Source organism: Chelon labrosus, assembly GCF_963514085.1.
Source record: "Chelon labrosus genome assembly, chromosome: 3".
In the NCBI taxonomy this organism is placed as follows: domain Eukaryota; kingdom Metazoa; phylum Chordata; class Actinopteri; order Mugiliformes; family Mugilidae; genus Chelon; species Chelon labrosus.
In genome coordinates, this window is record NC_140339.1 from 18,813,979 (window position 1) to 18,829,867 (window position 15,889).

General features: G+C 39.7%; 2 protein-coding genes across 8 annotated transcripts in view; both read right to left on the reverse strand.

Annotated features, from left to right (window-relative positions):
• Positions 1–397, reverse strand: part of trpm7 (transient receptor potential cation channel, subfamily M, member 7) — a gene marked incomplete at its 3' end in the record, with an annotated part of 35,450 nt that extends 35,053 nt beyond the window's left edge. For 3 of the 5 annotated variants that reach the window (XM_084541185.1, XM_084541186.1, XM_084541184.1), the window contains exon 1: positions 212–386. In XM_084541185.1, the coding sequence (XP_084397311.1) occupies positions 212–214 (3 nt within the window). In that variant the 5' untranslated portion in view covers positions 215–386. Of the gene's footprint in view, positions 1–211 lie in introns of all 5 variants that reach the window. The other 2 variants (XM_084541187.1, XM_084541188.1) reach the window with 2 other exon arrangements.
• Positions 398–1,412: 1,015 nt separating this feature from the next.
• sppl2a (signal peptide peptidase like 2A) lies at positions 1,413–15,265 on the reverse strand. Of its 3 annotated transcripts, XM_084574944.1 has the most exons (17): positions 13,625–15,263; positions 12,412–12,522; positions 11,486–11,668; positions 11,117–11,206; positions 10,855–10,988; positions 10,186–10,340; positions 9,985–10,081; positions 9,474–9,575; positions 9,132–9,213; positions 8,791–8,865; positions 8,463–8,519; positions 7,979–8,032; positions 5,979–6,078; positions 5,724–5,804; positions 4,402–4,562; positions 2,635–2,668; positions 1,415–1,939 (listed from the first exon to the last, which is right to left on the reverse strand). In XM_084574944.1, the coding sequence occupies exons 1-17, from the start codon at positions 13,676–13,678 to the stop codon at positions 1,899–1,901; spliced, it is 1,611 nt and encodes a 536-aa protein (XP_084431070.1). In that variant the 5' UTR covers positions 13,679–15,263; the 3' UTR covers positions 1,415–1,898. The 3 variants fall into 3 exon arrangements, with proteins under 3 accessions (XP_084431071.1, XP_084431072.1, XP_084431070.1); XM_084574945.1 differs by lacking the exon at positions 2,635–2,668 and having other exon boundaries at positions 1,413–1,939; positions 13,625–15,265; XM_084574946.1 differs by lacking the exon at positions 7,979–8,032 and having other exon boundaries at positions 1,414–1,939; positions 13,625–15,264.
• Between the last annotated feature and the right edge of the window lie 624 nt (positions 15,266–15,889).

The window sequence follows — 15,889 nt, forward strand, 5'->3', positions numbered from 1 at the left end:
CACACTTTGCTCACTAGCTTGGTGTTACAGTGTTATAACTGAACGACCAGGGAGTCTTCAAACACAGCAGACACCAACTCCCACCGGTTGTCTGACAGCCAGGAGGCAGCATGCATGGGGGACCCCCGATCAGTCGTAAGGATCCGCGCCAATTTAAGCAGCCCATAAAAGCCACAGAGAGCAGCCGGATACTCGGAAACACCCCACATACCATTCTCTTCACCGTTGAGAGTCAGGAAGAGCTCTGTCGGGGCTCTTATCCATCTATCAGCGGTGCTCTCTGTTAGCCTTGGAAGGAAAGCCCCGTGGACGTTGGAGAGATCCGCTTCGCCTGCAGCTCCAACGGAGGGTTGCTTTTTCATAATTGTTCGACTCCAGAATGACGCTGCCTGCGTGACGAGCCGGCTCAGCCTGCTCAGAGTCACGTGTCACGGGGCGGAGCGAAGCTAGCCGCGGCCACATGGGCTTCAGATGAATACAAACACGCTGCGATGAGACGCATTGTCTCTGCTCGTTTCACCTGTGTACCTGACAGAACCGAGACCAGATGAAGAAGTTGTCTAAAACAAGAAAGAGCAGCTAAACTTTGTAATAATGTACATTAAACTCAATTTATATTACCTTAATTAAAGCTCTTTGTGGGGTAGCTTCATCTGTACATTTTTATCCACACTGACTTTGTTATATAGTGTGTTGTGTGTAATTTATTCTTGACCAAAATAATAATATTTTTGACAAACACCCAAGCATCACAGTTAGAACCAACTAGACAATGCATTTTTTTTTTTTTTTAAATTGACAGGTGATCACACCTTGCATGACTTTTATGAGACAGCTGACATAAACCATCATAAATGAGTCATGTCACAGGGACACCTGATTAATGTTTGGAAGAAGATCTATACAGCTGCCAGGCAGAAGTTTTCTTTTCCCTTATCTGTCCTGATGTAACATCAGTCATTTTGACAATAATAAAAAATACAGTTATATCAGCACAACTGCACAAAATGGTGGAACAAGTTTACAAAATTCACAAATTTTGTTCCATTTTTATGTCAACATGTCCAGAATGACAATAAATGATCCATGAATTATCCAAACATTGTTTATAATAATGATTTCTATGAGCTCTGGCTAGAGGGACTGTACTGGGTTGCTTCTCATCGGGAAGATAAAGGCATACAGACACCATTCAGTCTAGTGCAACTGCTTTACATAAATTTGTATTTTCTATTTTTTAAGATTTGTTCAATGTTGTTTTTTTACAATGACACCTACCTTTGTTGTAGCATTCATTTTAGGCTCTTATTTATTCACCCCTGATACTATCTAGTCCCTGGCTACCTCGCAAAACACAAAATCTGCAAGTCAACATATCATTTTCATTCCCAATCACTGGAAACACATCATTTATCTAAAGGAACATTTTATTAAGGGAAAAAATCCACATACAACATCATTAAATAGAATTTCTCTTTTAATATAAGGCATTGAAAGAAATCACATCTTACAAACGGGTTACACAGAAACCCCAGTTATCAAAATGCATCTCACTGCAGCTACGAGTAATTTAAACCCCAACCCTTCTCCAAATGAAACACTCCCAAGCTGAATATTATAAAGTGCGTTCTCATTTTTTTGTACGCAATCATCACAAAAGGCAAAGTTATTACAGTTTTCTGAAAAGTGAACCTAACATACCTTTCAGGCACTAAACAAGTGTTATAATTACATTTGTTCCAACCATTCAGGTCAGTCGAAACCAACCAGTTGGTTTAAGAATCTTTTGATCAATAACAGGCGTTTCTCTTTCTCTGCAAGTGTCGTATTAAAATGTGATTTTAAAAAAACAACAACAACAAACATCCAGCAGTTGGGTCCTGCATCAACACTGTAAGTCAGCATCGTTCACCTTCTACGGCGTGGACAGATCTTCCCTCTATAGAAAAAAGAAAGAAAACATTTGTAATTCAGTTTCAAGTTTTGGTCCACTTAACAGCAGACAAAGAGAGAAAGACAGTCACTTAGATGAGATTTTAATTTGCAATGCATACCACATATGCAACATCCTACAAATACCAAACCACAGAAATAACACATCCCAAAATTCATGCCACAGCTCTCCCACATTAAATAACTGCAAGCAACAACATGCAGAGAGCAATATGAACATGATGGTAGCTAAATGAGGGGTGGAGGGGTAAGAGTATTAATTCCCGTCGACTGCAAAAGATGGATGAGTGAAGAAAATGGAGACTGATAAAACAAACTGCAAACGAAAGAAACAAAGAGAGGAAGGTAATGGTGTTCCAGGGCCATGGCTTTTAAGACAAGTCTACTACCAAGAGTGGCTGGCAAAGATTTTCAGACACATTGGAGAGACTCAACAAGAGACACCTGGTGGTCAATTAATGCAAAACACTGTACCATCAAAACTTTGGCTCCACAAGTTATTTGCACTTTAATGTTGTTTTGTCTTGAAATATCACACTGACCCTGGAAATCAGGGGTTAAAACGTTAAAATTAAAAGAAATTGGCATAACAGAAACTGTAAGAGATGATAAGGCACTGTTAGTAAGGAACACTAATGAGAGAGATGCAGGGGAGGCATGCTAGGTTGGAGGGAAGCAAACCTGGAAGCAAAGGTTCCCGTGATGAATCCAAGACCTGGTGAAAATGAAGATAGGTCAGAATCACAACTCTTTCCTGGTCTTTTTCACCTCTCTCTTTCTCTGTCTCTCTCACAGACACACACATGGGTTTCTACAAATTCATCACTCAGTTTAAGGCCAGGTGGGTAAGTAAACCTGAAGAGGCCCTAACTCAGTAATTAAATGCTAGTCTCTGGTGCAATTCATTCAAAATCTCTTTTAGCTATTGCAATACAGTTAAACAATTATCACAGGTTCATTTTGATGGATTACCACTAGCGCAAAGGAAATTTAAAGTCGGAACAAGTTAATTATAATGCTGTACCAGCAAAGACTGTCGGCTGTGACTGACTGGGAATTATATAAAAGCAATAGGAGAACTTAAGGAATGGTACGTACAAAAAGCAATTACATTTGTACTGTGGTAAACAAGCATAAAGTGATGTTCTTAAATAATTTAAAATCATATTTGATTTATTTAGTTTTCTTTGTAGTAGTTTTAATTCATCCTTTTGTACTGAATATTGAGATTCTCACAGCTGGCCTTGTAAGGACATATACTTCACTTGGAATTCTTACTCATTGTGAAACATGTCGAGCTCACTGCAGGTGGCATCAAACAACAGTAATGACTGGATGCAGCACACTCACTGCCAGAGCAGGTGTCGGTTTAGATTAGGTCATAATCCCACACATGGGTAATGACAATGTACTGACGCTGCTTTGTTTATTCAGTGTTACCAGTTACAGAACTGAGTGATTAAAATAAAGGTCAGAGTCAGAGGGGGTTTAAAACGTAACATATAACGTGAGGCACAGGAATAAAGCACTTGACACTAACTAATGTTTAGAGCAGAGAGAAAACTCTCAGTCATAATGGGGTTAACATGATTTTTCACATCATAAGGGAACAGGAAACTGCCTATATTATCCTCAGCATTAAGGAATGATATTTTCTATTTGGAAGAGCCTCGGGTGTTTGGTAGGCTCTCAGTCTTTTCGCAATTTATTTACATGACAAGGCACCAACTGACATCAGCTATGTAGCTGCAACTGGAAGAGGGAAGGTTTTTACTCAATTGTTTAAAACAACTGGAAACCAAGAAGAACTTGTTCAGCAGAAATCCTACAGGCACAAAGTCAGTTTTCTTCTCAGGACTGCAAAGAATTTGGGGCAGACAAACAATAGACGTTTTCCACAGCAGATATTTTGGTCCATCCTAGTATGGAAAACACAGGTGTATTAATCATGGCTGTATTCCACTTAGCTGGAAGGTCCTGCTTCTGTGCTAGTTTACGTTTATGGCATACAGGAATGCTTAATGGAACCAAGCCGTCATTAATACACCTGTGCCTTCCCCCCACTATGACAAGTCAAAATATCTGGCACGAAAAACCTCTATTGGGCCTGACCAGGAAATGGCTTTTTTTGCTGAACAGGTAAGTTGCTTATTTTACTTTGTTATGCACAAGCAGCTTGCAGCTGAAGCATGTGAGCTTTTTTCCCCTCACATTAGTACGGCAAATATTTACAAAGCCATCCTAGTGTTTAGCAGTGGCCATCATACACCTTAGAGTATATCTTACTCTGCTTCACCTGTAACTGTAGTTTAAGGAATTCCTGCTGACAATCAAATATTACTTATACACGAGGAAAGCAGATACAATTTAATCTGATTGAAAGCACTGAGGAAATAGAACCGCAGCTCTCGAACACCACCACAACCAAACCGTCCCTGCCCCTCTCACCTCATATGTGGTTCCTGCCCAGAAGCTCTTCATCTCTCCCCTGCACCCTGCCAACACGGCAGAGGTGATGAGGGTAAAGGGCACTAGGTAGAGCAGAGCGGGCTGGCCCATCCCCGACAGCAGCATCACAGCAAACGTCAGTAACATTCCGAGCAGATAGGCTAAAGGAAATAAGAAAGACAAGGTCAACTTACAGCCTCGCACCCCATACAGACAGGCAGAACACGGCATTCACATTAGGTCTGTCAGTAGAGGATTCAGTTTGGGGGAAATAAACACAGACACCTAGTGGTCATCAAAATGGCAGCAGATCGCTAAACGCGTTATTTAACCTAGGGGACACCTAGCAGGAAGTCGACGATCACGTGACAGTAACAACAGGGACGCCTCCAAGTAGACAGGTGAGGAGCCCAGTGGGTCATTGCAGGGGTTCATCACGTGTGTGGAAATACTTCACTTAAGATGAAGCCCATTCTACCATGACATGCAGAATATGTCCTGAAATACAACAAAGGTACTACTGCAATGCACACTCATCTGAAAAAGCTAGCTAACGATCCAAATCCTATCAGCGGCAGTCAGTTAACTTCACCAAATGTCCTGGGGTAACAGAGAGAAGGAGGCTGCAAAACAACAATTTGTTGGTGAATACTGCAATACATGGAAAAGGTTTCGGAGATATACCGTTTTTTTGTTTTTTAATCCTGGATACATTATCCTATCTTATAAAATGTTGTGAAGTACTATTAAACGTTATTGACAGTGCCGATATATAGACAATACATATCTGCAGCGCACAGTATTAATAAGCGCATGTACTTCTGTTGTGTTCCAATATTTGACATTGTTGCTGTGGTTGTAGAGCGTGGTTTTTGTCCTTGATGTCAGTTTATGCACCACGCAATAGACGGGAGTTATGGTGGAGCTGAGATTGCCGAGCGAGAGCCGCATATTAGAAGTGTCAGACTGACGGTGTTTATGGTGTTGATGTGGGCTACGGCCGACAGCAGCCCGTGTTCAGGCTTCAGTTACCTTGCAGAAAAGCCCCCATAGCTTCCTTTGTGTATTCAGGTCAAGAATATAGATTTCATTGTTGCAAAGCATTACTTTCTGCTGTGTTTTTATGTGTGACGTCATCGACTAGTTGAAGTCGACTCTCACCACATATCAGTCGACTTTAAAAAAATCTGACGTCGTTCAACCCCTAATTTAAACACATGTTTATTTGATACTTGTAACATATAAGGTAATGTAATTCAAACTTTCAGCTGGTTGTATAGTAGAGCAGGAAAATAAACAGATACAAATGAGACATGAGGTACCTATGCAGCAGCTGACGAAGTAGATCTTCTTGGTACTGTTGACCAAAACATCAAACCTGCTGCAGTACGCCACCAGGAGACCTACATGGCCAATGACAATGCAGACAGTGAGTCATACGTTAGATTACAAATGTTGGCCATTCGCTATTATTTTAAACATTTGACACGTTATTTTTTTTAACTTTACAGTTATAATGGCAATCCAGAAATGAGCAGAGAGAGATGACATGAAAAAAGGAAGTAGAGTAAGCACACCTGGGATGATGATATCTCCGTAACCCAGAATAGAGAACTGCATCCCACACAGGTTCTGCGCCCAAGCTGAGAATCGTGGGACACGCATCACCACAGGTAGCTGAGGAAATAAAACATTTCATATATTTAAAATGACAGCACAAAGTGTGGCAGCACAAGGATTGTCTACACTACTATTCTGTAATTTCTGCCTTATCAGATACGTCATGTTTTTCCAAACATGTATGGTCTGTGTGGAGATTACAGAGGAAGCTGATGTCCAAATACTGCTTGAGTGAAACTGCAAATCCTATCAGTCTCCTAATTCTTGTTAGGAGATTGGTAGATTGTACTAAGCCAGGTGTTAACACATACTACTTGTTATGTAAAATGGCATCTCAAACAACAACTGCTGTTTACACTAATTCTGATAAGCATGCTATTCAAACTATAACACAATAACCTGCTAAAGACCGGTTTGTTGACAGTACACAGGTGTGTCTTTACACAGTATAATTCCCCAGAGAGGTGCCAACAAAATACAGGAAGAGACCTGTCAGCAAAACTGGTTCAGCTTCCTTACTGACTCCTGTGGGCATGTCAGCGCAATGGAAACCCTGTGATATTCATGTTGACACAATTTCACACTGATAGAATATGGATAAAGAAATGTATTTCACTAAATATATAAAGAGTGAGGCCCCCCAGCCAAAATTCAAAAGCATTTTACAGTGATGAAAGAACGTTATAACAGATGCAGCTTGAGCAAAGCTTCTGCCTTTAAATGCAAGTGATTTATCAGCAGCAGCAGCAGCAGCCATGTTTCCCTTAGTTTTTCCCTTTGATGAAAGTGACAGGGACAGGGAAAGGCATACAGTTAGTAGATACCATAAGTGACTTGTTTTCATATAGAAGCCAGACCAGGGGTGCCCACACTTTTTTGGCTTGCGAGCTACTTTTACAATGACCAAGTCAAAGTGATCTACCCGTATATACACTAAGTTATATTAATTGTTGCTACAATGTTAAAAGCTCTACCCATCTCTGTTTTTATTTTTATCAAGAAAACTGGTGCACTGCACCTTTAGAAAAATAGCGCTGTCCCTTTAAGAGAGACGGTAGTCTTGAGTTGTTGTTGAAGTTGTGCGTGGCTGTGGATGTGTGCCGCTGAACTGAGGGCATGTTGCAAAAGTAAAAATAAATAAAGATGAACTTGCTGTTTGTTTTGGAGTTTCAACGGATGAATGTTTTAGACTAACATCTAAAAAAAATAAAAAATTCAATGGCATGCGATCTAACCCGCACTACCTTCGCGGTCTACTGGTCGATCGGGATCGACGTAATGAGCACCCCTGAGCTAGGGTATGAAAATTAAAACATAGAATATACTGCAGAAACATATCAGTCCAACCAGCTGAGGCAGACGGCTGCCACTGGTTCTAGTTTTTCCTTCCCATGTTCGATATGTGCAACTCAAGGTGGAAAATGTTGAGTTGTAGTGTAAGGTCTTGACCATAGCATGTAAAGGTATGGCTATATATAAATGAACAGAAATAGAAAATTTAATTGAAATGAATTGAAAATTGAATTGAACTGAAATTGATTTAGCTGTTTATAATTTGAACTGAATTGAAATTTGGATTGAGAATTGAATTGAGATTAAAAAGTATTGAAGTGGAATTGAAAATTAAATTTAAATCAAATTAAATAGACTTCTTTGTCTCTACATTAATTGAATCAAACTGGCACCAAAATAAATTGTACACAAACAAAAATATATAATATTTGTCTTTTAATTTTAATTATTAGTCAAGTATGGCATTTCTATAACCAGTTTTAATTAATCAACTGAGAGGTCCATGTGTGTCTGTATGAAACAGTGTATAAAAAACGAAAGAAGACCCGACGCAAAACCTTTCGTTTTCATCTGGCACGAGTTGAGGAAACTGACACCATCCCTCCCTACCTCAGAATGCAACACTAACAAAAATGCAGTGGATGGATAACAAGTCAAGCCTTACTTTCTCAGAGGGAGCCTGGGGTTCAGCAGGGACCTCCACCATGTTACCTTGTGTCTACGACAGAGCCCACCCAAACCCAGCGCACAGTTAGTCAATCAGTCTACTGTTCCTCTCAACAACAAGCAGTGCATCTCAGCCAGGATGTTAATGAAGCTTGTACAAGCTTGACAGGGAATTCCACCAAAATCAGCTTTTAGCTTGTGATTCATGACTTTGGTGATAAGAGCACTGCAGATTTAAGATCCAAGGCATTAATAGTAATAGTAGTCATAGTATCAACTGCCTGATATCAACTGACAGTGATGTTCATCAAACATGTTAAAGTAAATCTAATAGATTTATTTCTTTTTTAACCATACCTAATCTGTAAAATTCACGAACACAGTGAAAACAAATGAGTGCGAAATCCGTTATTTTAGCAAAAGCCTAAAACACAATCTGGTGGAGTTCCCTTTCATGGAGGAACGCAATGGAGTGACCTTACCTTCTCTCCAGAGGCATCCGGGCCCAAAGCAACCTGCACCATGATGCTTACTCCATTCTGTCAACAGAGAAAGAGAAACAAAGCATTCATATGTTGTGTTACTCATTAGTTTGTGAAACCACCAGAAATCACAGACACATAGTTGTGTGTACACGTCTATTTGCAAATATATCATGTTTACTTCAAACTATGTAGCAACAAAGGATTAAACATAAGATGTTTATGGCAGAGAAAAAAAAATCTAATTTTAAATCACTAGAAGTCACGCCCTAACCCACACACTACAGGAACTGACATCCTGGTACAACTAAAATAAATATGTACATACCTTGGTGAAGAAAGGAGTGATGAAAACAAAGAAGACGTCATAAATAAGCAGGAGGCTCAGCAGTATCACGCAGATCTATGAGACAGTGGAAAGAAAATAAAAATCACAAACTGTACTTGACTCCAAAACAAACACCATACCACTTTATTAGAATGACAGAAAAAATGTCAATGTAGAGAGGTTTGTCTTGTTGGTCACAGAGCAGTGTGTGATGTGCTAATGGCAGAGGAGAACGAATGCTTCAAGAAATATACAATTACAATACAAATATTCCTTCTGCCTACAGAAAGCACAAAGTAAATACTGAAAAGAGATGTGAGATTCTCAGGGGGGAGGAGTACCTTGAAATTGGACAGTGAGATGGTCTTCATGAAGTTAAGGCAGAAAGCAATGCCAAGAATGTCCTGCAAGATCCAGATCCACCTACAAGTACATAATATAATTATAATTACGTTAATTATATTTAAAATCTGACACACAGTCACTGTTGCGTTACAATATATCATTAATATCTGAGTTCACCCACCAGTTCTGTTTAGTCAGTTATACTGTATGCAACAGTGGTAACTGAGAGTAGAAATGTTAGAACTTCCAACATAAGTGTGGTCATTTTCCAGATCATTTTAACCAAAAGCATTGTCTGCTTTATCACTAAAACCACTTTTTGTGTAACCTGACAGTACCTGTCTTCATTTCTGTACACTCCCCAGATTACAGCAATGGTGATGCACACAGCAGCCAGCACGAGAGACCTCACAGAGAAGTTCCAATTTCGGACAGAAAAACTGGAAAAAGAGACAGATACGGAAAGTCAAACAAAGTCTGCTGAACGTCGGAGGCTTATTCCATCCTGCGTGATCCAGTTTCCTGGGTGAATGTCATACAGGCGCTCAATTGGAAGAGGAGGCAGAGTAGTGACCCTATACTGTTCCTGTAAATTAACCCAACCCAACAACTCAGAACCAAACCATTACCAGTGAATAGCAGTATACAGACAGACAGGAACTGTTATCTCTGTGCTCCTGATGTTTGTAATGCAGTAACCATGTCTTTAAAGCACACTTACCTATTTTATGTTTTACCAACACTGATGGAACATGTCTGTGTATTTTTGCAGGTGTGTATATATATATATATATATATATATATATAACACTTTTATGTATTTTTTTTTTTAAAGAGTGATGTTCATACCTTATAGTGCCAAAACCAATTTTCTCCATCACTGCATCCAGACAGCTGAACAGCGCAGAGGCAGATGCAAGGCAGAATATAGCAATAATGATGTAAACTGGAGGAAAAAAAAACAAAACAAGAAAAAACATATCACATCAACAAAATGCCAGATAATGTTATAAACTAAATACACAAGAGCGGATTTTTCTGACCCCTCACCAAGGATGTTGTAGAAAAAGTACATGAGAACAAGCATCCCACACATCATGGCAACAAAGATAACCACTTTGAGAGGAGAGTAGAGGGACAGCTCTCCGCTGTCTGCTTTGTTTTCTCCACCTCCTCTGCCTCCAGTAGGATTGTTCAGCCGGTCCCTGCCACAAACAGAAAAAAACATTTTATTTGTATTTGTGCGCTTTTTCCACCTATTGCACTTCATTCATTAATCCTCTGTAACCGCTTGCTTGTCCTGTGAGCCTATCGCACTTAGTTACTGCTATGCGATTGATTAGATATTTTTACACAGGCAGTTGAACAGGTGTACCTCATAATGTAACCAGTGATATCATCTGGGTAATCGGTGGTATTGTGCGTATAAGTTCAATAAGTTGTTCAATAATAGTATGTATAATGTATGTACAGAGATTTGTGGTGTAGTATGTAACCTTTGTCCTGGCTATATATATATATATATATATTCTTCTTTGTGACTTTTTGCCGCCAGTCTTGGCCAGGACTCTCTGGGAGAAGAGTTACTGTAACTCAATGGGACTTTTCCTGGTTAAATAAAGGTTTAAAAAAAAAAAAAAGTACATTTTCTGGTGTCTTTGCTCTAGTTTTCAAGCATCACAATTACATTAGCTGTGAAATACAACTGCAAAACTTTACTTCTCACACGCCCCGCTCCAGAGGCCCCCCAGGATGACCGTGACCATGGCAATCAGCAGGATGACTGCAATGCTGGGATCAATCTTTGCATAAGGCGGAGCGTACAGTTTCACCTGCATCACTTCAGCAAACAGCTGGGGGCAGACAAGAGTCAATAATTTAAAGCACATCCTCACATCTAGTTGGATCTTCTTCATCAAAGCAACCTTTGAAATGCAGCAAGATGAATTAGCAGCGGAAAAAGACATGTGAAAGCTCTGACCTGCCTTGCTTCCAGGAAGTCCCTGTACCTCATAAGAGCCAGAGGAATGTGGATCTTTGCATACTCTGAGTCATTGGCAGATGGAGTCATCTGAAGAGACAAGAAGCGTAAAGGAGATTTTTATAAATACATTTGGTTAGACAGAAACATATCTGGTGAGATGTCACAGGGTGAACTGACTGATGACAGGAAAGAATAAATGGAAACACCCGACATCATCACCACTGATGTGTCACTTCCTTATTTCACTTCTGTCGGTGTATCACACGTGTTAGGATGCCATTTCCTGACATCACTTTATGGTGACTGAACCATTTAAAACGCATAAAAACATAAATGTCCAAATATAGATGGAAGTAAAGGGCCTACCAGTGTTTTGTTGCTGGCAATGAGCAAAGTTGTAGCACCGAGGTTCTGAGCAACGAGAGCTTTCGTGCTGAAGTCACAGCCACCTCTCATCACCACCACCGCCTTTCCCTTTACCACATCTGGACTGACCCCTGAGGCGTTACACAGCACAGTGGAGGTCATGTTCACCAGTGGGTACTGCGTCTGGAAACGTGAAGATATTGCATTAATAATTTCCTGCAATTTTCCCACAATGTTGGGAAAGAAGTCACACAATTATGGATGTTATAGTAAACACAAAGTCATTTGTGTCAAGTTTGATATGAGCTGGACTTTTAAAAATAGCATCAAATATATGGAGTCACTGTCAGTTTCTCGTGGGGTCTTTTGATCAGTTCGAGAGATTGGTATCTAGGATAATCCATCAGATTGAGCAAATAGCTAAGCCCGATCTATTGCATTTTGCTTTGTCTGCCGTAAACCAAAAGTTAAAGAACGTAACCAAACTTGTCTTCTGTCTTGAAGAACTTTATAGAATTGAGAAGAGATATCTCTTATATACTTTTATAACGTGGTCAAAGCAGGATTATGATTTAGTATTTGCTGTGACAGTGTTTTCTGTGATAAAAAAACAATATACTTTTAGTTTCTCTTATGTTATTTATTTTGCATAATGAGGGTGACTACTGTATAAAATAAAATGAACATCTTTAAGGAATAGTTTTCTTGCATTGCACTGCACATTCAATTGTCAAGCACTGATTTTTGGATTGATTTTAAGTTTACAGTTGGACAGTGCACATGTCGTCAAGGAGAATAGGAGTAAGAATAATAAAAAATACATCTGATCAGGACAGCATACAATATTAAACGACTGGATTTGAGTCGGGGACTGGGACATCCCTATTTTCACACACAATAGCGCCTAAGAAGGAATAACAACTTACTGCATCATCAAGAGTTTTTGAAAGTGGGGTCCAGGACTGATTGTAAACGATGCAGTATTCACTATCAGTGATTCCATCAGAAATCTGCAAGATCGCTTCTTGGCAATTTATCTGTTGGGAAAGAAATATTACTATTTTATGTTCCACACACAAAAAAAAATAACTTAATGCAGGCCAGTTCTGTATAAATAAAACCCATGGATCAGATAAACACAATGGCTGCAGGAGCGATAGGAGAGCAAAAATCACTCAAATATAAACTAAAAGCAAGCGGCTGTTGGTCGGACTGCTCACGTTCACACTCTGGCCACTGGATTTATTCAAACATCACAGCGTCTTTAAGTCCCACAATGATTCAGCTAACCAGCAGATAACGTCACACCCGTCAAGATGCGGCAATAAACCACTGCTCTAGCACAAACAATCTCTGACTGAACTGCACTCACTTACCAAAATATCAGGTACACTAGTAAAAGAAAATGCATTCTAACATAAGAGTCCTGCACTAAACCTTAGCTTCATGAAAGTTTGGGTATTGAGCATTTGTTTTTTGTTTGTTTTGTTTTTGTATTAAAAGGAACCATTGATAAAACTGTGTTTTCATTTTGAAGGCAGTGGTTGGCAGTGCTGCTGAGTTGTATTGTGTTGTACCGACACGTTTCTATTATTTTGACAACCCCATTTTAGGCCAGTGGGCTAGACTAAACGACAGAAACACTTAAGTCTTTAATTCAGTCAACAGCACCACAAACAACATCCTACAGGTAGCTATGTTGCATCTAATGTTTTGGCAAGTGAGTGCGTCCCTAATTCTTGAAGTAAACATAACATGACGCTACTTCCTCGTTGGTGCAGCGAGGCGCCGAGGAAATCCCCCTCACCCAAACCGCGTGTCTAAATGAGGCTTCATGTCTTATATACACTGTTGATTTTCTGTCACATAAAACGAGAGCAGCACATAAACAGGCCAACTGACGGACGTTAAAGCTAACCCTGCCGTTAACAAAACGTTAGCTCGCTGACAGCAGCCGTTATACGGTCGGTGTTTACCGGACAACACGGTGTTTTTGATCCACATATTAGCACCGTGACTTACTGACTACACATTGACAGTTTAATTTAAGCAGTTAACACAAGTCACGGCCGTTTTGTTCGACGCTAAATTAAGCTACCGGGCCCGTCAGTTGCTAGTTAATAACGTCCACCGACTTACCTGAGATACCGAGAAAATGACAGCGAAAAGAACGATTCTGAGAGCTCCGTCCATGTTGGTAACATTGGCTTTTCAAGACAAGTCTTAAAACTTCTACTGAAACGTACTTCTGTATCACACGGAAGCACTTTTTTTTTCTAATATGAGCTAGGTTACTTGTATCTTCATGGCTAGTATTTAGCTTGCCTTCTGCCTTCTGCTACTTCCTGTATGTCACATGATACGCTTACTCTGGTTTCTGTTTCACCTCACAGCGTCCCATCAACAGACGGACACACATCAAATTTATCATCCATGAGTTAAAAAAAAATAAAAATAAAAATAACAAAGGTGTCTTGTAAAAGTTCTGTTCAGGTTCTTTCACACAAGTTAAAGCAATAATATATAAAACAGAAAGAGCAGAAACCAGCAGAAATAGTCAACCACTGAAAACAACACTACTCTGGGATTATGAATCAATTTGTAAAACCAGAAGAATCCCTAAGGAGATGGGAAAACAGTTTATAGTATTAAAAAAAGTTATTATGTTGACTTTACTTTACCGGGATTGGACTCCTTTTATCTTCAGAACTGCCATAATTATTTGTGGTAGCTATAGATTCAACAAGGCGCTGGAACTATTCCTCTTGATAGTTTGGCCTACACTGACATGTTAGCATCACACAGTTGCTTCAGATTTCTTGATCTCTTTCCACTACATCTCAAAGGTCCTCTACCGGGTTGTGATCTGTGACTGCAGAGGTCATTCGAGTGCAGTGTACCCATTGTCATCTTCAAGATACCAGTTTGAGATGATTTAAGCTTTGTGAAATGCTGTGTTATCCTGCTGGATGATGGGTGCAGTGTGGTCAAAAAGTGATATACATGGTCAACGACAATAATCAGTTGGTAGCAAGAGGCTGTAGGCGTACCAAGAAAATATCCCCCACACTGTTACACTACCAGCGGCCTGAATCGTAGTGAGCAGTTTGATTTCAGATCAGATCATCATCATGTGATACTGCATTGCAATAAATAACACTGATGCAGTGTCTCCCTTGTGCAGCTGTAATGCTGAGTGGCATCCAGATGTCCCATGTGTAGTCCAGTAGGTGGCGTTAATGCACCTACCAACAGAGTTACTAGTATTCTGTAAACATGAGTAAGTGCATGTACTGAACACAATCCCTGTACCAGATAGATAGATAGATAGATAGATAGATAGTCACTGTGTAGTTAAATGTTTTTGTTGCACTCCTGTGCACAAAAGTGCAGCCATTTCGGCATCCTTAATCATTACATTAAAAAAAACAAAAAAAGCAATTTGGTTTACATTTTAGTAAACCAAATTATCTCTTTATCATTTTTAAGTCTTCTGAAAAACTTAGTCAATGTTAAACACAGAAGTGGACCGTGCACAGCTAATGACATGTGACACTAAATGCTGGCAGCAATGGCAGCATGGTGCATTTATGTAAATGTAACCTGGTAAGAATGAAAAACAAGAGTTAGGCTATTTTGACTGGGGAGTTCATAGTTTTAGTATAATCCTGGGAATGGCTGCTATACCTCAGTCTGGTGGCTTGGTCCTGTACAAATGGAAATCTCTTATTTTTCCATAACATTTCTCTTATCCATTACTAATGTCCATGACTGATCTGTTTCCAAAGATGTATTATGTAGGCTGGACGTCTGCACTGTGAGTAATTTTTATGATTGTATGACTTGTTTTTGAGCTGCAGATTTTGTCACTGCTCATGACCTCTCGCTGGATATTCCACACTGTGCCCCTTTAGCTTTGCTTGCATGGCCTTGTATGATTTATGCAAATCACTCATTTGGTGAAATCAGCAGAGGGTGAAGCTACACATGTTCATGTTTTTATGGCTATCTATCAGCCAGAATACTCCTAAGCACCAATTAGCTAACAGCCAGTAGCCTCGATTCTTCAAGATGTAATCAGGTACTTGCTGAACCTGATATGTCAAATTTATCTGTTTCACATGATTGCCTTCTTCATGGAAAAAAGGGTAGAAAGAATAACATTAGTGATCACAAACAGATGCTTAGCACATAGCAGAGCCATGTGCTTGCATAAGAAGAGACCATTTGGTCCAGGAGATCGACTTTAGCATTCTGGGAATAATTCATTCATTCATTCATCTTATGTACCCACTTAATCCTGTTAAGGGTCACAGGGGTCTGCTGGAGCCTATCATTCTGGGAATAATCAAGAATGCTTTTGAGTATGTATACAGCACATAACATGTATTTGTTCATACATTC